Below are 27181 nucleotides of genomic sequence, written 5' to 3' on the forward strand. Positions count from 1 at the left end.
TCAACCTGCTCCACCAAATTAGCACCGAGATCAAGAGAGGGAGAGAGAGGGAGTGAGGGAGAGAGAGGCAGAGAGTGGGAGAGAGAGAGAGAAGGGGAATGAGAGAGAGAGAGAGAGAGAGAGAGAGAGAGAGAGAGAGAGAGAGAGAGAGAGAAAAGGTATTTTTCCCTTTCCCTCTGTTTCCCCTCCTTCACCTCTACCAACTGGGAAATAGTAGAAAAACATCAACACAGCTAAACGGCAAATTATTAGCACAGCTCCCCTCAGCGCTGGACCCAAAGCAGACATATTGGAGTTGTCATGCAGGGGGACGGCCAATACTTTCCTATGATTATTCTGAGTATTGCACTCCTTGACAAACATTAAACAAGACAATAAAATATAGAGGTAAAGGTATATTTGCCTACAGGCAGAGATGGGGAGAAAGAGAAAGAGGGGAAAAAGAAAGAGGGAAAATAGGCCTCCATATTAACACCACAGCTTTCTGACAGTCCAGGAGAACTTGGTCCTAATACATTTACAGTCGCCTGTATGAACCCTACCCAGAAGGCCTCTGGGCAGCAACCAGGCCATGATTGGTGATTCAACGGGAGAGCGCCATTTCTGTCTGTCTGTCTGTCTGTCCTCCTCTGTCTGTCCTCGTCTCTCTCTGCCTTTGAGTGTGCCCTGAATGCCAATAAGGAGCGGGTGGATGGCAGGCCAATTGTCCGTGCCTGTTATGTTTGGGGGGTTTATTTGTTTCTAAAAAGGTATTGGATTTCAGGAGCAAGTGATTCGGAGCGAACTATGTCTGCTGTAATCCATTTTAATGGCGATCATTAAATTGAATAGACATAGCTGTGTGCATGTCCGTGTTTGTGCTGGGACTTTTATGATGAATTCAAAATATAGTTCGTATCAAAACTTGCTCTTACTGAGAAATGGCATAATACTATGCATTTCTTTCTGGACATTTAAAGAAGTCCAGACTGCCTTCTTTTTTCTTTATTGCTAACAGGTGCATGATGTCATTGCGTTATTACAAACAATTTTTCCATTGTTATGGGCTGAGGAATAAAATCTGTATTCACAGCTGAAGAATGAGGGAGTGTTTAACTGAAAAACGCAGCAATGCTTATCAACGGCATGCAGACGGAAACGAAACAGTGGAAAAGTAACATGATGGTTACAATTACGGTGAGAGTGAGAGCTCTGTTTCATGTTAAGAGAGATGTCAGAGAGGAAGAGAGGGTGAGGAAGCTGGGTCACGTCCCTCATATGCTGCTTAACACCTGACACCAAGGACTAACCAAGGGTCCTAACTCATAGGGAAACATAGATGAAGAAAACATAGGGTGAGAAAAGGAAAAACACACACACACGATAAACAGAAAAATAGCCACCACCCCCACAGGTTCTCACACACACACACACACACACACACACACACACACACACACACACAAACACACACAGAGACAAACGCGCACACACACGCCCGGAGTATTCCGTCTGTAGCTCAGTGGGCTAACGCACTGCGTACTTGCAGTGTGAATTCAGCTCCATTACCTTTATGGCATGTCATACTCACTCTCTGTCAAATTTCTCCTGTCACAACTGTGTACAATCTAACAAAGAAGAAATGCTTTAAGATATAAATCATAAAAGATTATTTTGAAAACAGGCCCTTCCGTGTTCTCTTAAAACACTGAAATGCCTAAATCAGAGCAACCATTTCTAACCACTGACATCTGACGCCCAACACAGTGCGCGGGACTCGTGTGTGAGAGCGTAGAAATGAGAGGGTGGCTCGCAAACAGTCTGTGGCGTCCTCCAACATCCAGCAGATCAAGAGCCTCGGACTAAAGCACTCCTGACACCGACCTCACGGAGACCCAGCAACTGAAACGGCCCTAACAAGGTATTAGCAGGAACCTCTCTCGATACCCACCGACCCTCAAGCCCAGTCTAAAAACACACAGCTGCACGCGGTGCGTTCCAACCTGCCGGCAGCATGCTGCCCGTGGCTAAGCTCATGGGTGCAGCTGGAAGGTCAAGAATTCAAAGCGATAGGGGGCAAAGTTTATTGGGGGGGAAATCACAGCACCCCCCCACCCCAACAACATGGCCACAAACCAAAATGTATTTTTTTTTTTGTGGATAATCACTGCTATTTTTCGTTCCAAGACATCCATTTTTGCTGTTATGGCGGTTACGAGTTTGGTTTGCCCTCTAAAAATGTGATATATCTGTGTGCGTGTGCATGTGTGTTGGTGTTGTGCGTGTGTGTGTGTGTGTGTGTTCGTGTGCATGTTGTGTGTGTGTGTGTGTGTGTGTGTGTGTGTGTGTGTGTGTGTGTGTGTGTGTGTGTGTGTGTGTTCGTGTGCGTGTGTGTGTGTGTGTGTGTGTGTGTGTGTGTGTGTGTGTGTGTGTGTGTGTGTGTGTGTGTGTGAAAGCACGTATGGCGGTCGTCTCTGTGTTACTGTGGGCGTCTGGAGGAGAGAGAAGCCTCATCTGTTAGCAGCCCAGCCCGGCCGGCCCGCCACGTGAAGGAGAACGACAGGGTGTCACCGCCGACGACAGTGATGGATGCCCTAAATTCCGTAGGCAACTTGGGCAATTGGACACATTAACAACAGGCACCTGCTTTCCCCCGTACAAATCTATTAAAAGATAACAGCAATGGCGGCTCCCGCACTATTAGTAAATTATAGCTCTGTCTGAGTGTGAGGTAAGTGTGGGCCTCCCTTCTCCCACCTCCCCCCACCCACTCTCCTCTGCCACGCAGGCTGTGTTGTTATTGCCAGGCTCACAGTGCCACCCAGTGGTCGCAATTTATACTGCCCTTTTTCTTCTTCTTCTTTTTGCCACATTTGAACATCGATAAAAGAAAATCCCCCCAAGTAGATCAAGGGTACTCAAAGGTAAGATCATCTACTAACAAAACTAAATCATTTAAATTTTACAGTCTATAATTTACCTTTTTTTGCATTCCACTGCCATGTATCAAAATTTACAACTTCCATACTATCACAATTTTTTCAAAATATTACAAAGTACAAGTATATAGGCCTATTCACTTGTAACTATTTGAATCTGAACACAAATACAAAAGCCAGACTAAACGTGCAGACAGGCTATGCATGCAAGGTGCAAGTCCAGCGCGACAACAAACCCCAAGGCCAGTCTTGTTTACTGTTGATCACTAAATGTTGGCTGCTGGTAATGGCTGGAGGCTAACGTTCATCAATTAACGGTTTATGTCTGTGTGTGTGGCGGGGGCGGTACACATGTGTAGTTCACAATACGTGTAGTCCTCCTTCACCCTGAAGGGTTTCTCTTTGTATGCAAGCTATTCCTCCATAAAACGAGTCTTTTCTATGCATGATTGGGGCAAATGGCCAGTGATGGGGGACAATGTGGCTGATATAAAACCATTATGAGCCACTCAAAGCCTCTAGTATTAAAACATTAACAGCAGACCACTCCTCTCAGCATGATACCATTAAGACCTATCTTGGGCTAGAGCTCAGGTATGTCGCGTAAACGTGTGTCACATAAATTTGCGGTGAGCAAATATTTCTGTGTGTGCGTTTGGGCGTGTGTGTGCGCGCGAGCGTGTGTGTGTGTGTGTGTCTGTGTGCGCGCGCGCGCGCGTGTGTGTGTGTCCGTGTTGGCCAAGAATAAAAGGAGGACAAGACCAGTAAATACTTTTACAGCAGGCAATTTGTCAGGATGTGTAAATGTCTCCAATTCCCAACAGCACCGGAGCAAAATTTACAGTCACTCGGGAAGTGACAATGCACAAAAAAGGAGCACTTTTTACTCTCTCCGCTCCCTCAGACCACTAAAACCTTCCCATAAATCTCCTCCCGTCCCCCCAGACGTCTGCTGTTGTCAGATATCATGCCTTGACAATGCCTCGCACCATCATTGTCTTGACAGAAATATGATATGTGAAACTGCAATGTCACATCACTTAACATGATTTAGCCCAAGCTAGCCCGCGCCATTTTAATCAATCAAACGTGTCACCTTTTTTCCCCTGTAATGACGGTAGAGGTATAGGATCCCTGTGTTAGGGTGATCTATAAGACTTATCTAGGCTACTGATTTATGACCACTGCCAGCTAATGTACGAGAGGAGCCTCCTCTCTTCCTGTCGCCGGGGTTTCTATCAAATTGGCACATAAGTAGGGCAGTATTACTTCATGGGCAGCGAGGAAGACATTTCATGTCGTGTTTGAACCCGACAGTATAGAACTTAATATGTGTTTTGAACCCGACACAGTATATTCCTTTACTGTGCCACCAAACAAGATCTTTCCCACAATAAATCTGTCTAGCCGAATGGGCAGAGCCCACCACTGCCACACTGAGGCCACCCAAACTACAAAATACAATATACACAAATTACACACGCAGGTTGTTTGGAGAAAAAAATGTCCAAACATCACATGTTCAATGATTGCTAATGGATTCAATCGGCTTGGTTGCTTACACTTCCTTTGATCAAATGTCTCTCCTAGTTGGTTGTTCTATAAACAGTCTAAAGCCTCATTGGATAATTGTATCTCTCGACATCTCTATATTACCAGTATATCAGGCTGGTTATTGTGGCTTGTCCTAACGACCTCAAAATACTGTGCGCCATACTATTAGATATAAGCAATGCATTTACTAAAGCATAACACAGTGACATGTGTGGAGATATACGCTGGGCTTAGTCATGGTAAACAATGGTAGTAAATAACTTGTGAATAACACACATGAACGGCAGCAGAAGAAGGTGAGTGGACAAGTTCATCTGCTAAAGTAAGCAATGTTTCCTGGTGGACACACATTCTTACACCTTCCACCCAGTTTTTAATCCTCATCTTGAATCCCAAATAAAGTTCCACTGTGTGACATTCAAATAGTGAATGGAGTTTAAAAGCTGCACAGTGTGCTATAACATGGGAACTGTACCTGTAACCACAAGAGAGTGAGTGGATCCGCATGCCAGCATCTTCCCCCTGCCCAGCTTGCCAACAATGAACTCTCCCAGATGGGCCTCTTCTGGGCTGACGGTCGCTGGCCGGCCATGCCCGGTCTGGCCCAGTTCCCCACTACCCCAGCACAGTACGTCCACAGCCGACTCACACTGGACATCCTGCAAACAAGAGGGGTGTTTTCAGTGACACAGTAGAGAAAGAAGGGAAGGTTGCTCAGTTGTTGCTCTTTTTTTAAATACAAGTACCTTGTTTTAATCACAAACACGAATTGTAGATATATAAAATCCAATTTTTCTCTAAGGTTAAGGGACTTCGGAATTAGTGTTCATGACCAAATCTTCATAGCAGTAGTTTTCCATCAGTTGCACATACACACTCCACACCCATATGCTTAAAGAACATGTTTGCATATATACACGTGTGCATATATGAATGGCCATGATCCATTCATGAGCAGTTTTCCATCATGGTGTGTGAATAAAAGATGTGTCCCTGCATATGATTTTTAAATGGGGGGGGGGGGGGGGGATTATAATGTAGTTGTTTTTAAATACTGCCGACGTTATAGTCAGTGTTAAGCCTGAATGAATCCAATACAAAGTTGTCAGAGTTCCTAGCCTGACTTGTAATGAACTGTGGATCTGATGCAGATCACCAATATTCTCCTCAACATGTTTATTTAGAATCTGCCCTCTGTGCTAATTAGAATGTGACCCTGGCAAGTGTACAAACACACACACACACACACACACACAAACAAGTGTACACAAGTGCATCATACTCTCGTGCATGCTTGCATACGCACACATGCACACACACACACGCGCACACGCACGCACACGCACGCACATGCGCGCACACGCACACGCACACACACACACACACACACACACACACACACACACACACACACACACACACACACACACACTCCCCACAGCAATATTAGCAACACAATTCCATCCGACTGGTATTGGAATTTTCCGAAAGAGCAAACCAATAGATAACCTATTACAAAACTATAAGGGATCAATAGCTAATTTCTTTGCATTGATTACCGCTTGGGCATTTAACATGCGCCCTGTGGCCACAATGCGCGTTCGGCAGGCTTAGATCCCCATTGGCCCTCATGAGTATTAAAATTATCGATTCAGACAGAGGACTAAAAATGTCAAGCTGTTCATTAATCTTAATAAAGACTGGACTTGACCACGGCGCCCTTTCTCCCAATGCAGGGATACAACCTATCCAAGCAGGAGTACACACACACACACACACACACACACACACACACACACACACACACACACACACACACACACACACACACACACACACACACACACACACACAGCAGAGAGTAATGAGCTTCTACTAAGGGATGTGACTTAAGTCTTTGCCATTAATGGATCAATTACAAAGGAACAAGTCTTTTACAATAGTGCTTATACTTTTTACCCGCCGTGCAGCTCAACAGAACATTTTAAAATTCATGTTGACTGCTCAACAACAGTAGTTCGTTGTTCAGAAAGATTTCACAGAAACGTTGCATACACAAGTAGCATTGCAGTAATGAGGTCTTTGCATAACATGAAGCAGCATCTTCTGTTATGCTAGAGATGAACCATCTACAGTCCATAGTGGACACATGTGATGCGGCGCTGCCTAACAGCCAGTTTCATCTCTCTATTATGTAGATGACAGTCTCTAGCAGGCAGGGCTGTCCCTAGCTTAATGGGGGCCCTAAGCAGGATTTGATTTGCTTACTTTCCTTATGTTTAATTACTTTTCTATCTCTACCACACCACACTCACTCTCATGTTTCCTACTCAGTACTGAGTGGCAGTTGGGCTGTTGCCATGATTAACTGCCTGATCATTTTTGAAATACATTTTGGCAGTCATGCTTTCATGTGAATGTTCTATTGAAAAAAATAATAGCAATTCTGCTGTGCAGCCATTGGCAACGAGTGTAGCACAGTGGTACTACCCAACCAGTAGATCGGAATCTACTGGTAAATCACACACACACACACACACACACACACACACACACACACACACACACACACACACACACACACACACACACACATTATATAATTTGCCAACAATGTGTTGGATTTGACAGTCAAATGAGTTACTTAGGCTATTGTATTGGGAAAGTAGAGAGGCCAAAGAGAAAGCTATCAGTTCAATAGAGACGTATTTCCGAGGTGGCAAATCTGAATCCCTCACAAGGGCCGTGAGGCTGCTCTCTCTACAGGCCTCTACCTCACAGGTCCCAGTGCAACCGCACTGCCTGCACGGCCTATATTTACACCCTGAGCCAAACTGCACTACACACCACAAGTCTGATGATGTCTCAATTTATGCCAGAAGGGGATGCTGTTTCTCATATATCTCCAGTGAACAGGTTTCTTTCCTGATTTGACAAAAACACTCCTGTCAGACAGGATTCTATCAATGACAGTTCTTGATTTGTTTGATTTTGTTTCCTGCAGTGTTACTATATCTTGATGCGCTTCGCTCAATTGGTTTACATATATTGTGCACTCCAGGAAGTGGCTTTCTTCAGTCTGTTATGGCTTCTAATGGCTAGACCTTGTTCTCAGAAAGGGCGTTTTAGATTACCAAACTGTCTGGTGGAGTGCTTGACTACTGTAAAGTCCTCTCAACAGGGCCCTCCTCCCCACCAAAAGAAACAGAAGAATAAACAACAAAAGAAACAGCTGGTAGCCTATGTATGCAGCACCTGAGGAAAATTATTCTGGGAAAGAAATCTAGATTTGCTTGACTGAAAAAGAACAGCTCAGAGCAAAACACTCTTGGACTAATAACTCCAGCTGTATAATAATAATAATAATAATAATAATAATAATAATAATAATAATAATAATAATACATTTGATTTGTACTGCACTTTTCATTCACAATGAATCTCAGAGTGCTACAGAGTTAAAAGCATAACGAACAAACAATAATTAACACAAAAAAGTTCACATGAATAGAAAGGTATTCTGTCTCAAGTGGGACTGTTGATGAAATGCACATAGTGTATTTATATAACTACCAACATAAAGTCATGTTTGCTCAAAAGTCGTGTCTGTTTGTCGACTCACAAAGTTAAATAAAGACGTTAAGCTGTGGCTTACATGTATTACCATAAAATACATGACTGACCATAGATGTGATATTCTTCATAAATACACATCACTAGAGACAAGTAAAGCAATTAAAACAGCTACCAAAAACTAACCTGTGCTAATGTTGAAGGACAGGCTGTTTTCATCTCCTTTTCTTCTAATATCATGCCTCTTTTTCCCCCAGTGATAGTCTCTCTTGTGGGCACTTTGCTTTCCCTTAGGTCTGGTTGTCTAGTGGCCATGACTTCCATTTCCCCCTCCTCCCCCCATTGCATTCAACACATTGGCAAGGTAACTGTCTCCATAGTTACAGCACTGCCTGTTGAAGGCACACCAGCTGAAAGAGATTATATCATCTTAAATGTTGCAAACTTTGAAGGGTAAAAGAAGTATTTGAGAAAACCAAAAGCGCACATCAGAGAGACAGACAGACATACATACATACATACATACATAGGTGGTAGCCTCAAAGTAAGAGAAACGCATTTGTAACAGTGAACAAGATACTGAATTTGTGGATTCATACAATTTTTGTCTGCACAATGCTTTGGAGTATGAGCCTTAACCCATGAAATCAATGTGGATATATTGTTGGAGTGTCTGTGAATAGCTAGTGTATCGTCAAGTCATTCCACAGATTTTCCCAATTGGATTTTGTGGAAAATGCTTTGGCTGTGCCACTCAAGGAGGGTGTGACGGTCGACCACACCTGTTTGTTAACTTTGGTCTGAGTCATAGTGGAAAGTTTACTTTGTTGTCTCTCTAGGAGGGTTGCTGCAGGTTTCAACAAGTTAAACTTACAGTAAGACTTTTTAATACCATTATGAATGCAATTTAAGCCCTATTTCATGTCCATACAGGATTTTAGTTAGAACATTTTAGCGATGTCAGAATCAGCTCACCTATGTCTTCATTTCTGTTATATGATTGATGTTTAGCTACTGTGTGTAAACTCCAGAAACATCATGACACACTAGCTGGGTGTGCTCTGATAAATTTTGCCAAGGCGAGTTTCCATGAGTAGTTTTTGGTTCCATGTTGGTTTGGTTTTGTAGTTACAGTGTGATCAATACAAAGGTGTCCCACATACATGTAAAAGCGAGACTAAAATTAATGCAACTTTATAAAACTAACATTAACTTCATAATCCAATAAATTTTTAATGACCTGTCAAGACATTTGAAGGCCTATATTTCAGATTATTGGATTTTAGATTTCTTAAGGACAGGCGGAAACCCTGTTCTATATTTGGTTCATTTAGGTTGACAATTACAAACAGGTCTTGTCAAAAAAAAGCAATGGATTCACAAGTACAGTAGCTTGCTTATTGGACACAGTTTACACATTTCAACAGCAGGGGGAGCCACAACAAAGCCACTTTGCCACCTCCTCTGGTGTTCATACCAGTTAGGAATACATGAAGAGAGCAGAATGTGACCGTCAGTCAAAACTGCAGATCAGATGACAAATTCCATATACCCAATAAAACTGTGCATTTTGGGGTCATTTTGTATAGTTTATTATTTTTTCACTCCTAACGAACTGCATCGCAATTTGCTTGCAAGAAGAGCCCTGCATTTTCAGGCAGTCTTAGTGCACTCGGTGTGCTCCCGAGTTCAAATGGCATTATTCTCACCTGTCCAAATGAATCAACCTGTAGGAGCTAACACTTGACTTGAGAGTTCAAAGAAACTGCTAAAAAAACATGCTTGGTGTGAACACACCCTGACATTCTTGTCCTGAAGCCATTTCAGTATTGATTTGGTTGTATGTGCCCATGTGTCTGAAACAAGTTCTCCTAAAAATGTGCCAGTATTTGACTCCATTCATTGTTCCCTCTATCTATCCTCACAAGTATCTAGGGCCGTATGATTTCCACAAAACGGAAAAGACAGACGGAATCATAGAATTTGGTAATAATAATGGAATCAACCCTAAAACATGGGATATTACAGAATTTTCCATAATTTGGCTGAAATTGATCAAGAAATATGCCTAATTATCAAATTCAAAAGTACGGTATATCTAATTATTGTAGTAACCTACATGATTTCATAATTGTAAAATGTAAGACAGAAAAACCTGCAGAGGTAAGCTCAGTTAGCTTATTCCACTAATATTCCTTTATGAGGCCGGCCCTGCCCTGATCACAGTACTGTTTGCACAGGGCTTGACATTAACTTTCTGAGGTAGCCTGGTAAACCAGCCGGTTGCGTGAACTCACATTTCATTTTGTTCTACCAGACCGTCTGGCCTCCAGCTTTCACTCAGTGTTTGCAGTGGGCGAGGGTTGGGCAGATGTACTTGCCTTGACAGACAACTTCTCCAGCCAATAGACCCTTTTCACGGGTGCCATTTTGTGTCAAAAAGGCAGGGTAAACACAGGTGCAAGCAAAACACTAATGAGGGTTTCCAACTTCCATGATTGGGGGTTGTAAATCCTCATTACTGTTTTGCTCCCACCTGTGTTTACCCTGCCTTTTCGACACAAAATGGCCCCCGTGAAAAGGGTCTATCAGCGTTGGATCCAGTCAAATCCAAATCCACTCGGAAGAACAATATTTTCCGCCAAGAAACTCCGCTGTTGCATACTCCTGTACTTGCTTAATTGTTGTTATTGAGTCTATTTCTGCAATAACTGCACTTTATGGCTGTTTAAACACGACGAACATTGACGTTACTGCTCGGAGCGGACAGCCATGGAGGCAGCATTACTGTTTTGCTGATTGGCTAGAGCACTTTGTAATTTCTGAAAACACCCTCCTAGGGCTGGAGGCCAGACGGTCTGGTACAACGAAATGAAATGTGAGTTCACGTGACCGGCTGGTTTACCAGGCTATTTTTGAGGCACCTTTCACTTGTCCAAGCACAAAAGTCACTTGTCCAGCTAAAAATTAGTCATTTTACAATCATTTACTTTTCCATTTTGTTTGCGAAGGAGGTTTTCCTCCGACAGCATGGAAACAGTTGTAGACTTTATTTGCCTTGTCGTTAGTCATTTAAAATTTTAATTAACTTATCAAACAGACTTCTCACAATTCACTCAATTCTTCTAATAAATTTGGTGCCATGTTTCACAACGCAGAATAAAAAATGCTAAAATGGGTCGCCAAATATACTTGGGTGGCCATTAATATGGGAGGCCCACCCAAGTAAAGTCTGTGTGGGAAACACTGGACTTTTAACCTGTCCGGTGACGGTCAGGCAAGTACATTTCTCTTCCACACCAATCTAACATTATCCAACAGTAGGATCAAACATTATTCAAAAGTTGGACATGTGATTGATGTGCCATGGGCTCTAAGGGTTGAACATGTAGAATCTGACCAAACATCATCAAACAAGGACAGATAGCCATGGCACACCAAACAAACATCTGTGTTGTTTGTAAATTGTCTGCTTGTTGTAGAATGTTTGATTGGTGTAGCCATGGCACACCAAACAAACATCTGTGTTGTTTGTAAATTGCCTGTTTGTTGTAGAATGTTTGATTTTTATTTTTATTTTATTTAACCTTTATTTATACAGGGTGTGCCCTTGAGAGCATGCTCTCATTTTCAAGGGAGCCCTGATTACAATATGCACACATACAGTACAGCAGTTACATGAGTACAAACAAGAATAGATAAAAGAACAAAATAAAAAAGAAGAAATATACAATTATATAAAACATCATAGAAAACTCTATGATAGATTGGTGTGCAATGGGCATAAAACGTAACTTAATCGTGACTGTCACCCAGCTGTTTGAAGCCAAGATAACTGTAGCAGAATTGTATTTATTTCCTTTGACCATCCAATGTCTCACCTGCACATGATAAATGTCCGGTGTCCCATGCTTTGTGTTGGCACAGCAGGCCTACAGAAAAAAGGAGTGCCAAAAAAGTGGACATTCTTGGAAATGGAATACACACATGCTATGATTGTTAGCTAGAGACCTTGCAAGTTAAAACCATTAAGCTAGCTTGGCCAAAAATAGCCCCGTTAGAACTATTTCGGCTAGGCTATGCTACCCTACAAGAAGGTAGGTAGGTAGGGTAGCATAGCCTAACCGAAAGAGTTCTAACGGGGCTAAGCCAGAGGTGTCTCACATACGGCCAATTTATTTTAAAACATTGGTTGGTTATCAAAACAAATGCAGAACAACTCAACTTACATTTTGGTTTGAGTAAATAATCAGTTGTCCGCTGCTTTTTTTGTGTGACTTCCTGGATATTTTAGCGTGACGTTTTACCTCTTGACCCTTGACCCAATAAGTTGTGTGCACTGCTGGCAGGCGCGTGTTCTTTTAATAGCGTACAACCATGGTCCGTCGTCCATGCGACCATACATCCATGCGTGCGTGTGTCAGAGTGAACAGTTTTTTTCGGGTTTGTCTGCTACTGCTACATCCATTGTTGGTACTGCCGCTTGGAGAGAGAGGGGAGAGATGGAGGGAAAGAGAGAGATGGGGGGGGGGGGGGTAGAGAGATAGGGGAGCGCGCGCGTGAGAGAGAGAAGGGAGGGAGAGAGATAGAGAGCGCGCGAGAGAGATGGGAGGAGGGAGACTAGAATAGATAGATAGGGGAGAGCGAGGTGGGGGGGAGAGAGAGAGGGGAGGGAGATGGAGAGATACCTGCACAAGGATACCTGTAGTTGTTTCCTGCTTCCTTTCAGCCACACCCCGCCCGGGCGGACCTTATTATGTAAACCGACATCAAGTAAACACAGGTCGAGTACAGTATAATATACTGTAGTGTACAGAGCGAAAACATTTGAAATTTGGATATTTATCGTTTCGCTTCGCATCGACATGCCTTCAATTAAGGACTTCACGCTGACTTACGATGCTGTCAATGAAGAGGGGACGTTTTCACAGGGAGATGCTCTGACGGGAAGAGTGACAGTGGAGTTGGAGAAAGAAATCAAAGTTGGGAAACTCTTTGTGAAAGCAAAGGGAGACGCTAATGTGCATTGGACGGAGAGGCACAACGACAAAACACGTTCATACTTCGCAGCTAGGCGATATTTCAAACTGAAAGAGTATTTGATCCCATTGGAGTCCAAGGGTATGCGCCAAAGAATACTTTGCATGTACTGCTTTTGCACTGAATGCTTCTGGCCTGTTTCCTCAGCCTCTCTCACTGAAATATTCTCTAATCATTAATTATTAATTTTATTGAATTATTTGAAAGGAATTCATTTATTAGTCATGTTACACGTTTGGTAATAATAGTAGCCTATAGTAACTGGGGGACTCCCCAGCTGGAGTTACTATATCACTAGTAGCCAGCCTAATAATAACGTGAACTACTAGCCCTACTAATAATATTCATCTCACTCGCAGAAACTGTACTTCCCAAAGGGACCCATGTCTACAAATTCAGCTTTCACATACCACAGGGGTAAGTGGCATGGCAAGTTGTTAGCAGTTTCATTATTCATTTCATGTTTTATAAAGAGGACCTAATGCTTGCTCCTATACCTTCTGTAAGTTAACACTTATTCATTCAAACTGGAGTTCAAGCAATATAGGGTTTTTGCATCCAATAGGTACAAAGATGGAGCAAAATGTAATTGTAAGATGCACAGGGCTGGGCTGGATATAAGTTTTATCAACTGCACCCCACTATGATCTAGATCAAAGGTATTTAATTCAATCAATCAATCATATATCAATTGATTTATCCAGCCAATGAGAATAATTTAGTCCATCACACTGTATTAATGTTATTTTTATGGAATAGGGACACCTGGGCAAATATTGGTCTGCTGGTTTTCCATTACAGAGATATGCCATCATCCTTCAAGGGTTATCATGGAAGGATTGTCTACAAGCTTGAAGCCAGGATGTGCAGGAGTTGGCGGATGGATAGCAAAAAAGAGAAGGAGATAAAGTTTTCCTCCAAGTCCATTCCAAACCTCGGTCAGCTGATGGTCAGTAAGACACTTATTCATATGTAAATATGACCCACTTGATAGCAACTGGATCCACTGTTTCTACTTTCATGAAAGACAATAACAATGTGAAAGTATAAAAGAGAGAGAAAAAGAAGAGAAGATAATCTATATAATAGTGCAGGGGTTCCCAAACTTTTTCATCTTGGGACCCAAAAGATACATTTTGTGTCTCCCTGGGACCCAAACTCCCAAAAAACATACGGTAATGAGTTGCCGTGACGACCAGTTGGTGACCCACTCCCCACGGGTCCATGACCCAAATTGAGTCCTGACCCATAGTTTGGGAAACACTGGTATAGTGCATTAAAAAATAAGAATCCAGAATGCCTACACAGCATCTGGAATAAAAGCCCTTATAGAGTTTTTTTAGTGGCTCTAGCATCCTATATGGATCTCCAAGCAGACATCAAGAAAATGGGATACACCTTGCAACAGATAGAAAAGAACGCAAATGACAGAGAACTCTGGAAGTCCCTTGTTGATGGCCTATACCCCTGGAGGGGTGTCAGGCATATGTAAAAAGTAAGTAAAGTTAGCATCCTATAGCACCTGACAGAGAGGGGCGCCACATGTGAGGGAAGGGGATGAGATATTTCATCCATTTGTCCAGCTTTCTTCCGGATGGAGGCCGCATGCGAATCTGTGAGCTATGATTGTAATTTCCCCTCAATCTTGCGAGCTTTATTCACCACTAGGGCTGGGTATTGGTTCAAATTTCAAGAATCAATTCGATTCCGATTCACAAGGTTCCGAATCGATTAATCCCAATTCGATTAGATTCCGATTCAATTAATTTCAATATCGATTTGGTTAGTGATACTAAAACATGTTTTTTGAGCTGTAACCTGAATTACATGATTGTCCAGTTATGTAACTCAGGGGTTCCCAGCCTTTTTTGGTTTTAGTTACACATACTGTATATTTACTCACCTGTAGCCTGTACTACGAAGCTAGTTTAATGCCTTATCCGAGTAAGTTTGAGTTTAAACCTGGTTTAGCCGTACTACAAAGCAAGTTAACTTTCAATCACCATGGCAACTGACGCTGCAAAGCTAACCTGGTCGCGACCAGGTTAGCTTCAGAGGATAAGATCAAAATCCATGACAGACCCATATAATCGGCTCTCTGGAGTCACTCACCGTTCATATAAGATCGCCATATGAAAAATAGATTGCAGTCAACTGAGAATATAACAAGAAAAACATTTGTGGCTCTGTAGGCTACATAATTAAATTAAGCCTACTTACCACTTTATGTCTTAACAGCTCAACGATGCGTGGAGAAATATGATCACTATTAATCACCGCGGCGCATATCATGAATGGACCCTCAAATGGAGTGAGGGTGATATTCTCCTACATGCCAGAAAAGCCTATACATATAATATAGATATGGGATAAATATGGATAGCCCCAATACTAAATATGCAGGCTATTCTTGCATCTTTCAGCTGGAACTGTGTCCTGTAGGCTGTATGCCAATATATGAGCAAAAATAGGCTAGTTTTTATCAATGATAACTATGCCCGCATCGTCTCAATTCAGTTCAGCAGTTTTCTCTTTTATAGTAGGCTATTAGGCTTTATACTAGGCTATTTTATATATGAATTATTCGATCAGTGCAACCACACACATGAGTGATAGAGATCATTATTCATTGAGCATGCGTTTCTAAATCTATGGTCTAAATAGGCTTACAGATTGTGGAAATGTATAGACTGAGATTACACATTTACATGTGTTGCTGCTGTATCAATGTGTATCAGACAGAAATCGCTGATCAAAGTAAATCAAATGACTGATGTGAATACAAGCTGCTGCTTTAGACAGCCCTTCAGCAGACTATCCAACGCGGATTTTCATTCTGACATTAAATCGCGGATACATTAAATATCCGCTAAAACTCTGATCATGCACTGCGCTTTCATGGAACGAGGAAATGGGTGTGGAAATGGGTGTGGGCGTGGATCAACTCAGCTGTTCATAATGTGATTGGCTAGCGCACCTCTTTCGCGTGGACGCGCGCCTGTGCACGAGCGAAAAACGTGCGCGTGCACAGGCAGATCCCAGGTCCACTTACCTAGTAAAAAACCAGCGTCGTAGTATCAGTTAACTAGATAGCTTTGATCCTGTTCAGTCAAACCAGATCAAAGGGACTTATCGCGGATCTGTTAAACTAGTTTCGTAGTACAGGGCTCAGGTGGTGACAAAGGGTAAATAACAGCCTTTTCATCTGTCAATAAAGATCAAGTCAAGTCAAGTCAAGTTTATTTATATAGCCCTAATTCACAAGCATGTCTCAGAGGGCTTCACAGAAAGTATGTCTAGCTAATTCTAGCTGACACAACAGTAACAAGAATATACAGAATAAAGATAACATTTGAACAATTGATGATATAGAAATATAGGAATGAGTGGAGAGCAGAGGAGAGCGCAGGAGAAGGGAGAATAGCAGGGGGAATGTGAGAGAGTGATGGGGTGGGGAGGGTATAGGAGGTGGGGAAGGAGCAAGAGGAGAGAGCAGGAGAGGGGAAGGGAGGGGAGGTGTGGGGGAGAAGAGAGCAGGGGGAGGGAGGAGGTGGGGAGAGAATGAGCATGAAGGGGGTGCAGGGGAGGGAGAGCCAGGGTAGAGAAGCAGGGGGAGCGTCCCACATCCCCCCCCCCCCCCCCCCCCCCCAGAGAGGACAGAGAGGAGGAGAGAACAGAGAAGGAGAGGTGGGAGGGTGCAGGGGAAGGAGTGCAGGGGGAGAGGAGGAGAGAACAGAGAAGGAGAGGTGGGAGGGTGCAGGGGGAACGCGGGAGGAGGAGGCGGGGGAGGGAACAGACCTCTCCGCCCCCTCCTCCCCCCCCCCCCCCCGAGAGGACAGAGGGGAGGAGAGAGCAGAGAAGGAGAGGTGGGGGGGTGCAGGGGAAGGAGTGCAGGGGGAATGTGAGAGAGGGGAGAGGACAGGGAGGAGGAGAGAACAGAGAAGGAGAGGTGGGAGGGTGCAGGGGAGGGAGAGCAGGGGGAACGTGGGAAGGGGCGGCGGGGGAGGGAAGAGCATGGAAGGAGAGGGTGCGGGGGGGGGGGGTGGGAAATGTGGGAGAGTGGGGAACAGGAGGGGGAAGAAGGGAAAGGAGCGGGGGAAAGAGAAAGAGAGAGGAAGATCAGACAACTGACTACTCTAAGCATTAACCAGAGCTAACTGGGACATAGTATCTAGCTAGTCTACAGCCTAATCTGGCCTATCCTACTCTGCTCTAATCTGATCTTTGCCTGAACACTAACAGGTCAGCCTTAGGCTGTAGCTAATCTATCGCCTACCTAAACTGTTCTAAACCAACCGGCAGCCCTCGCGGCGTCCCCACACCCCCAGTGAACGCAAGAAAACCTTTCCACCAAATGGATTGCCCCAGTGACTTGGCTTGGCTGAGGAGGAACCTTGTGAGGTCGTTGTGCTACAGGGGCCCAGCAATGGTCGCCTGGGTAAACCCACCCCCCACGCGACCCGCTCCCAGACCCGCCCCCAGCTAGTGACTGGGAACTGAGAGAGCAGGCCACGCGGGGGGCCGGCCCACCCAGGCAGTGGACCCAGCAGCGGACCCCCATCCGGGGACTCCCCTCCGAGACAGGCCGAGAGATGCCGGGCTAAACCATGTACAGAGTTTTCCGGCAGTGAAACTCTGTAAATGGTTTATTATGGAAATAAAATTTACAAGAGAACAGAAAATTGAAAATGTAAAAAAGAGTCCAACAGAGGGATATAAAAATGTAGTTTTTAAATTATCCTAAAATCAGGGAAGGGAGTTGAAAATGTAAAAAGTAGAGTCCAAAGGAAATAGAAAATGTAGTCTTTAAGTGTTCGTAGGTTTAGAGAATACTAGCTAAGAGGAGGGGAGGAGAGGATAAGAGTCGGAGGTGGTGATTAAGGGGAGGGGAGGATAGGAGTTGGAGGTGATGAGGCCGGGGGGGGGTCCCCCCCTTCCCTTAGGCAGGCAGGTGACCAGGATGATGAGGATAGGGGTCGGTGGTGGTGAAGAGCCCGGGGTGTCAGACAGTAGAAGGAGTAGCGGGTAGATGGCCTAGAGTGACGACAGGTGGCTAGGGCGATGACGGCCGGACCTAGGGCTGCAGCGGCGGGGGTGTACGTCAGGCCAATGAAGGACACCTGAGGGGGAGAGAGAGAAGAGAGCGGGGGAATCTGCGCAGAGGTGGAACTAACTCTATAGACAACAATAAAATTAGGTCAAAACAAAATTTATTAGGATTTTATTTTTTATTTTTTAGGATGACTAATACTATACTGCTAATTTAGGTCTAAGTACCACCTAACACCACTGTCAATGATTCAGCCCTGTTGATGCGGACTGTAAATCATGACCTACAACAAAATTTATTAGGATTTTTTTTATTTTTTAGGATGACTAATACTATACTGCTAATTCAGGTCTAAGTACCACCTAACACCATTGTCAATGATTCAAAGATAATAATAACTTTCACAATTATGCACAGTGATTTGATTTCAGCCTATATCATTTCTAAAAGTAGATATTAATGATCAAACATTTCCATTTATGTAGCCTACAGTATTTATGTTTTTGTTTCAACTACAAACATAAATAAACGTCAACTTTTTTCAACTACCACACACAGCCTATAATATTATAGCCTATGTTTATTATCCCTTTTTTTTTTTTTAATAAAAAAATCGATCTCTGGACATATGAATCGATATCAAAGGATTAAAAAAAATCGATTAAAAATCGGAGAATCGATTTTTTTTAACCCAGTCCTATTCACCACTCATAAGTTTACACTTACTCTTACTACAGGGATTACCGAACCCAGCAGCCATTGTATCACAATTCTATTTCAATGAGGCTCTTATAATTCATCTCAAATCATTTGGCTAACATTCTGTATATCTATAAAATAAATCACAGTTGTCGTCAAAACACAGGTGATTGTCTAAAAGTGTTCCGAGGTACATGAAATTGTTATGTCATGTGGGATGGAGCAGGTGAACCCAAAAGCAAACACTGGACAAGCAGGTAAACAAAGTGTTATTTGCTTGAGCAGGGAGAGATGGTGAGATGGAGGCTGGCTGGTGTTAGGGCTGAGGCAGTCTCACGTAGTCAGACCCACCATCGGCGTCATCAAGATATCATCTACGGCTGGCACTGCCAGACTAGGGCTAATGTGAGGTGAGGTGAGGGAGAAATCCGGAAAGACGGGCTTGACTGGCTTGGCGGGCAGATAATCAGCAAGCAGGCAGGTTTATTTGTTTATTAAAACAAATAAATCCCACAGATGCATGCCACCAGCCACACACACACCCATGCTGACGGTGGCCGGTGAAACACAGTCTCTGCATTTATCCCATCCAGGGTTGTCTTTCCTCCAGGGGCAGGCCAGGAGCAGTGGGCAGCTTTCTTGTGTACAGCGCCCGGGGACCAACTTCAAATGTTGTCGTCACTGGTCAGATAACGATCTTCTGCAAGTTTTTTTTTGGGGGGGGGGGGGGGGTGTCCATGTCTATGTTGTATGGAGGAACCCCAGGGGAGCACGGGGAGACCATGCAAACTCCACACAGAAAGGCCCTTTTGACGAGATAGCCCACCTGGGCATGGGCACTGAAGACATGGGGGGGGACACACCCTCAGCGCCCACAGCGTCCCAGGCGGGAATCGAACCCAGGACCTTCTAGCTGTGAGGCGACAGCACTACCACTGCGCCACCGTGCCCCATTAGCTGACGTCTAGACGACCGCTAGTCTTCCTGGGGTCCAAGAACAATACACATTACATGACAAGCAATAAAGTAAACATGAGAACACAAAGGAAAAGAACAGAAAGAAAGAATAAAAAGGTAATCCTGGAGAACGCTATGATGTGCCCCTCAGCAAAACAAACCACTACTCTTAAGTCCTTTATCCCTTTGGCTGTCAGGGTGTTAAACCCTGACAGCCACAGTAGTCATTTTAAATTAATACCATTCTTTTAACTTGTGTGTGAACACAACAGGTGTTCTATATCCTTGTTGGCTTTTCACCTGGCTAAATACCTACTGATAAGGGTTCAAGTGAGAGGATGGACTTAAAAACAAGATGGTTATGTGATTAGTGAATTGCCCCCCCTTCCAGCGAGCAGGGTTTGATCCCCTTTGTGGCCATACTTAGCAATATATTACTGCTCCATGACTAGCTGATTCTGGGCCCCAACCAGAGTGGAAATCGACTTTCTCCACCTCTCAGAGATCAATCAAATATATGTATAAAAAAAATCACCTCTGTTTTAAGATAGACCAGGAGCTAAATATGAGTTCAGTTTTGTCAATGAATTTGTAGAAGTTGCAGTTACATCAACAAGATGCAACTCCAACTGTAAGAACTGTAACACTTCTGTCATAGAGACACTGCGGAGCACGTCACAGTTGGAAACCCACGCCCACTGATGAGGAAACTGGATCGCTAGTTCACAGGCAAAAGCGGTGGAGGAACTCTGATCAGATATGGACAGTCTGACAAGGTTTTTCCTGTTCTCAAGTAGACAAATCTGTCAAATAATTATTTCAGCACACTGCCTCGGTCAGACAGGAGAATGTATCATGGAAAAAATGTTAAAATAATGTTACGACAATAAAGCTGGATAATAAATTATCCCACACAGTGGCCTGACGTGAAATACTTCGAGATTTACCAGTAACGTTGCTTGATTTAATCACCACCTGGTGATTCACCACATACGATAATATATATTGATATTTAATAATTTCACTTCATATTTAAAAATCTGAATTACATACAAATAGGCTACAGTATGCTTTTCAGCCTAGTTTGAGTGACTGACGTGACATTGCTGTTAAAGTGGATTGATGCAAAGTTAACTATCATATCATTAGATAACAAGTCAGTGAGATGTCACATTACTTTTGTACCCTGTGTAGCCTCCTGGCAGTCAATACAGCGCAAAATACCCTGAGACCCATCACATGAACGCAACCAACGCAACTCGTCTGTTTTATAGAGAGGAACCATTGACTGTATATAAAGAGGAACTGGCTAGATCCACATTTTTCTTCTCAACAGCTTCCTTGTTTTGCTCGGGGGGGAACAAAAAAAACTTTAATTGGTGATTTTTTTTACATTTGTTGTCTGCGCAGCACACCACACAACAGCTTTTAGCCATGTTTAATTCAAGGAAAATGACGCTGGTGTATGGAAGTGAATTGCGAGCTTTCCCCTATGATGGGCGTGGCCTATTTCATGTAGTGTCTCTATAATGTCTTGTCTCTTGACCATCTAAATTACTGGTTGTCCCTTTGATCACATTCTAGTCTCCTCAAGCTGGCTCAACGGATAAAGAGATGGGGATGTTCTCAACAGGACAAGTACACATGAATGCAATTGTTGACAGGATGGCGTATGCCCCAGGTAACATCACCACAAAACACAAAACACTTCAGACTTGGTGGTATGTTCAATTCTCAACTGAGGAAGGGGATCTTCTGCCAAAGTCAAATATGTAAAACTATTGGAAAAAATGGTTGTCATAGTGGAAAAAAATAACTACTTGGGTGTACATACAACCATAATATTGTCATTATAATTCAATGGTTGTCATATCCAACATCAGCTCTGAACTTTACTGCCCAAAGTATCCCTACAAGATGGAAAGCAAATGCCTGGCTGTACTGTCAGTGATGGTCTGTGAGGTCATCAGATAGGGCGATGCAAAATAATAAGCACAGATGATTTATTCATTTTTTAGCTATGTACTCAAAATACTTTGGATATAAAATGACATAATGACTATATTGGATATTAATGTTTAGATATTTTGCATGTGTAGTTAAAAAATATGAATGTGAAGTGACTTACAATGACTGTGTCGGAAACATTATTAAGGTGAAAAACTGCTGCACATCACGTGCTAATCTTGAAGCTGTTATCAGAGCATGCTAGTTCATAGTGTGAACCATAACATGTGTACTTGTACTGATTTGCCCAAATCATCTAGTCCATACTGTCTTGGTAATTCCAAGCCATGCATAGTCACAGCTGAATTGTCAGAGATGTGCAGAAAGGCACAAATGTAAAAAATAAATAAAAAAGGCGGTCGGGGGGGATCCCCCCGTCAGTCTGTTACAGCGGACTTACAATGGAAGACTACACAACCCATTCAGTAATTATCTATTCTACAGTTTGCAACTTAGTTGTCTTGTTTTGTTTTGTAATTTGCACAAACAAGCATGCAAATATTAGGAAAATACAAAACACATATTGCACTTACAGTTTAGGGGCTTTAATCTGTCCAACCTGAACTGTCTGTTCAATTAGTCTGAAGTATCTTCAAATGAAAGCCAATTAAAAGGCTACACTTGATCATAGTCACTGTGTTATTTCCACACATGGGTCCAATAGTACAGTATTTGCAAATACTTCATGATTTTGTTTTAACATGCATGGAGTAGCCTACTAAATGGGTGGAGTTTAAATTGGGTTTTAAATGGACTTTCTGGTGATTAAATGTCTAAACATCTTGGCACTCACTGTACTTTCTCATGTAGTTATGATAGGGTTAGACTTAGAATTAACATTATGTTATGTTCTGCTTCTGACAGGTGAAACAGTGACTTGTGTTGTAAATGTCAAAAACTCCTCATCCAAAGACATGACACCCAAATTCACTATAAAGCAGAAAGTGGTGTACCGTGCCCATGGCCATATCAAGTATTCAGAGAATGTTCTCAGCAAAGGTGTTGGGGATTGTATCGTATCCAACACAGAGAAAACAATCAACTGTGCGATCCAGCTTCCTGCTGATGTGACCCAGACCATCCAGAATTGTGAGATGATCTCAGTGGAACACGAACTAAAGGTATGAGATGGCATAACGGTAGTAGTTAGTGGTAAAGCATGGTAAACGGGTAATCCAGTGAGATTTTCCGTTTTTGCTGACTTTTTGACAAATTAGATATACCATGCGTTAAAAAAAACTATCTGAATGTGCATCTGTTTCCCAGGTGTCTTTGGACATCAGCTTTGCTTCAGATCCACAGGTCAGGTTTCCGCTGGTCATCGTTCCTCCTGGCTTTTCTTCTGTGCTTCAGCCTGGTGGAGCTGTGGGGCCCTACCCACCTGGGCCTGTTGGGGGCCCAAACAAGAGCGACTTCCCTCTACCCTCAGGTCCAGGTGCTTATGGATTCCCAGCAGCCCCAGGGTATCCATCTCAACAACCTACATACTCCGCTAACTCACCCATGTATCCAGGTCCCCCAGCCATGTACCCAGCAGCCGCTCAGCCGCCTTTGTTGGCAGGGGGTTACAATAACCCAATGCCCCAGGAGGCCTCTCCGTATCCTTCTCGGTTTTCACCTTCGTCGTTCTCTCCAATGCAACACCCTCCCCCTGAAGCCACAGCTTTTCAACCACCCCCAACTGCTCTGCCTATATTTGGTGCAACCCCTACATTCAACCTGCCTCCTTCTGCAGAAATGATGAATACAGACTTCCTGTCTCAACTGGGGGAAGGACCTCCATCTTACATGTCCATGTTCCCCCCGCCTGCCACTGAAAAGTCTCCCACTGGGCCTGATGCAAAGTAAGAGAATGTATGCTACATAACTAGTGTGATATGAATCCTACTACTGAATGTATATGAATGTCCTACTATCCTACTATAGAAGGAGGAAAACAAAACTCTGTCTGCCCGTCCACATGCATTTACAGTATCTCCCCAACAAGTTGGCCAATCAATCTGAAACTGCACATGGGCATTGAGCAATGGCATAGGCAGGGACCGACCAAACTGATTTTTTGTTCCCCATTTCCCCACATTTAAGCTGTTTATGAGCATTTTTGGCAAGTCTGCACGAGTTCCCCGGAAGTCTGTCATCCACATACCGGCGGAGGCTGCGGTCCTGGAAATGGGACGCAGAGGCTAGCCTGGGTAAACCCAGCCTTCAACGTGACATCACAGGCTATGCCTGTAGCGTAATAAATTATCCTCCACTCTGCAATAATTCTCCACCACAATCCTCTCCCATCAGAGCACAGAACAGAATGGAAGAGGGTAGGCAGGACGTTTTTGGGGTACGGAGAAGGAGGAGCAACATTACAAGAAATGCGACAATTATATGACAGCAGAGGTGGAGGAGGTAGAAGAAAACTGACAGGTATTTAACTTAAAATAACAAATAACAGATATAGTGTAATTATACATAGGCTAATAAAATCTGTTACAATCAGACCGTTGCAGCTCATTCAGAATGCTGCAGCCTGTCTGGTGTTCAACCAACCTAAATTCCCTCACGTCCCTCCCCTCTTCCGGTTCCTTCACTGGCTTCCCATCTCGGCATGCATCAAATTCAAGACATTGGTACTCGCCTACAGGGCAGGACACCAGACTGCCCCCTACAGGGCAGGACACCAGACTGCTCCTCCCTATCTGCAATCTATGGTCAGGTTCCAAACCTCGTTTCGTTCCCTCCGCTCCTCCACCCTTGCAGGTTGCCTCGCCCCTCCATCGCTACATGGGCTCAAAAGTCCCAAAAGTCCCCCACCCCCACCTCAAAAGGTGGGGGTGTTTGCAAATGTCAATGTATGCTACGACTGTATGCCAAAATCCAAAAGAAAATCTCACTAGAAGGATGAGGACCACAGAAACACTATAGGTCCCTATAGGAATTTTATGATATTTATTATTATTATTGTTATTGTTGTTGTTGTTGTTAATTTATAGGTATACAAACCTTCACTGGTTCCTCTAACTGTGTAAATGTCATCTAATCTAGCAGGGGGATTAGGCTATTAATAATATAACATAATAGAACCTGGAAATGTTAAAGACCGTGCATGGGCTCATAAAAAGAAGAATCAGACCTATATATGTCACACATTGTGAGAGCTTCTGTTGTAATAAAGTTTGAATTGCTTGACATCTGCATTCTTGTTTGTCAACTCTTCTATGGGGCCAGAGATAATATCAGTATTATCAAAGTGACTGACCTTATCAGGTTCTCTTATTTAGCGCCTGGAATGCCTCAGTTACCAAGACTGAAAAAATATTGGAATATAAACTCACTCTGAATTCGACATAGTTCCTTGGACTTGGACCACAAAACTAGATCATGCCGTCGCCCGTCAGTAATGCACTTTCACCGCAGAGCAGCCTCTCGTGCCAATCCAGCTGCCTCGCAAGGTTTAGCTTGTGCTGCGCCTGCGGCAGAAAAAGTTATGACCCTGATTACCAAACACTGTCGTTGTATCTGGACCAAATTACACAGAAACCCATACAGTATTGTTAACACCCAGATGTAAAATACGAATTTTCATAATGAGTAGGTCTTTTGAGAAAAACAATTTAATGTCAGTCTTCATTTCATAAGTGAGGGGGACAAACTTGGTTCAAGGCACTTTTTTGTATCAGTTTTGCCGAACAAAACCCTGTTCAATTAGATTTCTAAATGTATCCTATCCTGCAACAAGATTCAAATAATGAAATATTATAGGCCTATTCAGCATAACATGTAGACATGTAGTGGCATGTAATGTTAGACCTATTCTAATAGGCTGCTGTTGGAAAAAATATATCATGATTGCCAACCTGCTACCTGTATAACTTAACATGGCAGCTTAGATATCAAGAAGCCACATGAGGTTGGAACATTTGTGGAAGAAAAAGTTGGAGATAGATGGGAATGGGATGGTCATCGACTGTGTGGGGCTAGTATCTAGGCATCATCAGGAATTGAAAGCCCTGGATATAAGTGCAAAAGGAACCGGAGAAGAAAAGGAATGGAGCTGAACAAAATGTCTGCATGCACAACAAAGGCTTTATCTTAAATATATAGCAAGAATTAGAGGATACATGTCCAAACAAGACCTAGAAAAACTAATTCATCATCATGCGTTCATTTCTAGTAGGTTACCAGTGTTTCCCAACCTTTTTTGGCTTATGTACCCCTTGAGCTGTTTTGCCATGCCAATAGTACCCCCTCACTCATGCATGTCGATGATTCTCCTAAATCTGTTCTATTAAACTCATATTAAACGTATCTAGCACAACTGATTATTAAATGAAAATAATTTGAATGACTCCCCTTTATAATACAATTCTGGTGGATTAAAAAAGTCTTCCGTTTTTACCAACACTGACCAGACACGCGCAGATATCATTTTAGAAACGGGCCCATGAAATGAATTGGAATATTGTTTTTATCATTTTGGAAATAAATGGTAATCCCCACTCTTTCCATGTACCCCCTGCAAGCTGCTCAAGTACCCCAAGGGGTACATGTACCCCTGGTTGGGAATCACTGGGTTAGACTATACCTCTTATTTCAGGCCTTACCAAAAAAGCACTTACTGTAGGCAGCTATACAGCTCAATCAGAATGCTGCTGCCAGAGTTCTAACAAAGACTAAGAAGGCAGGGTGAACGTATTTCTCCAGTTCTGAAGTCTCTGCATTGGCTGCCAGTGTGTCTAGAATTCAAACTTCAAAGAGTTCAAAATACTGTTATTTGTCTACAAATCACTTAATGGTTTGGAGCAAAAATACATCTCTTACTTGCTTCCACCACACTACAAACCCTAGACACTAGACGTCTTAGGTTAGGCATGTCCAAAGTCCGGCCCGGGGGCCAATTGCGCACAGATTTTAGGTGGCCCTCGCGTTGTGGTTGTCTCTCAAAATATACTACTATATGTGGCCCTCCCCACAGTATTGGTTAAGTTCAATTCAATTTGTTTCTGTTCACCTAACCACGACAGCACTATCATACAGTTTGTAGATAAGCACCAAGTAGGAACAACGCAGGCAGAACTAATGTTTTCAGATGGTAAACAAAATCCTTGGAGTACTGTACAATTGCATTGTTTGTGATTTATTTTTTTATAACCCCCATATGATGGGAGAAGCAGCTGGCCCCCCAGTATTTTCACATGATCTAATCTGGCCCCATTCAAAAAAGTTTGGTCACTCCTGTCTTAGGTCATCAGGAACTGGTTTGCTAAATGGTAAAACAAAACATGGTGAAGCCGCATTCAGTTATTATGCTACACATAGCTGGAATAAACTTCCGGTAGATTCCAGTGCTCCAACTCTGGCTACCTTTAAAAAATAGGCTAAAGACTTATGT

General features: G+C 43.1%; 2 protein-coding genes across 2 annotated transcripts in view; one reads left to right on the top strand and one right to left on the bottom strand.

Annotated features, from left to right (window-relative positions):
- LOC310784346 (uncharacterized protein) overlaps positions 1-6793 on the bottom strand; it is a gene marked incomplete at both ends in the record, with an annotated part of 162652 nt that extends 155859 nt beyond the window's left edge. Inside the window, 2 exons of the mRNA XM_083645362.1 lie at positions 4948-5131; positions 6788-6793. Of these exons, the coding sequence (XP_083501488.1) occupies positions 4948-5131; positions 6788-6793 (190 nt within the window). The remainder of the gene's footprint in view (positions 1-4947; positions 5132-6787) is intronic.
- A 6093-nt stretch (positions 6794-12886) lies between these two features.
- LOC310783080 (arrestin domain-containing protein 3-like) lies at positions 12887-24941 on the top strand. Its single transcript, XM_083643868.1, has 6 exons — positions 12887-13166; positions 13445-13502; positions 13887-14034; positions 21376-21472; positions 22663-22919; positions 23065-24941. Exons 1-6 carry the CDS (start codon positions 12911-12913, stop codon positions 23644-23646), a joined length of 1398 nt encoding a protein of 465 aa, XP_083499994.1. The 5' UTR covers positions 12887-12910; the 3' UTR covers positions 23647-24941.
- Positions 24942-27181: the final 2240 nt, after the last annotated feature.

The sequence above is a fragment of the Poromitra crassiceps genome (assembly GCF_964638095.1).
Source record: "Poromitra crassiceps genome assembly, chromosome: 10".
Lineage (NCBI taxonomy): Eukaryota > Metazoa > Chordata > Actinopteri > Beryciformes > Melamphaidae > Poromitra > Poromitra crassiceps.

Coding starts and splice junctions, on each gene's coding strand:
- LOC310783080 (XM_083643868.1), top strand. CDS start 12,911: ATGCCTTCAATTAAGGACTTCACGCTGACTTACGATGCTGTCAATGAA. Junction 13,503..13,886: donor AGCTTTCACATACCACAGGG/GTAAGTGGCATG, acceptor TTTCCATTACAG/AGATATGCCATCATCCTTCA. Junction 14,035..21,375: donor CAAACCTCGGTCAGCTGATG/GTCAGTAAGACA, acceptor ATCACATTCTAG/TCTCCTCAAGCTGGCTCAAC.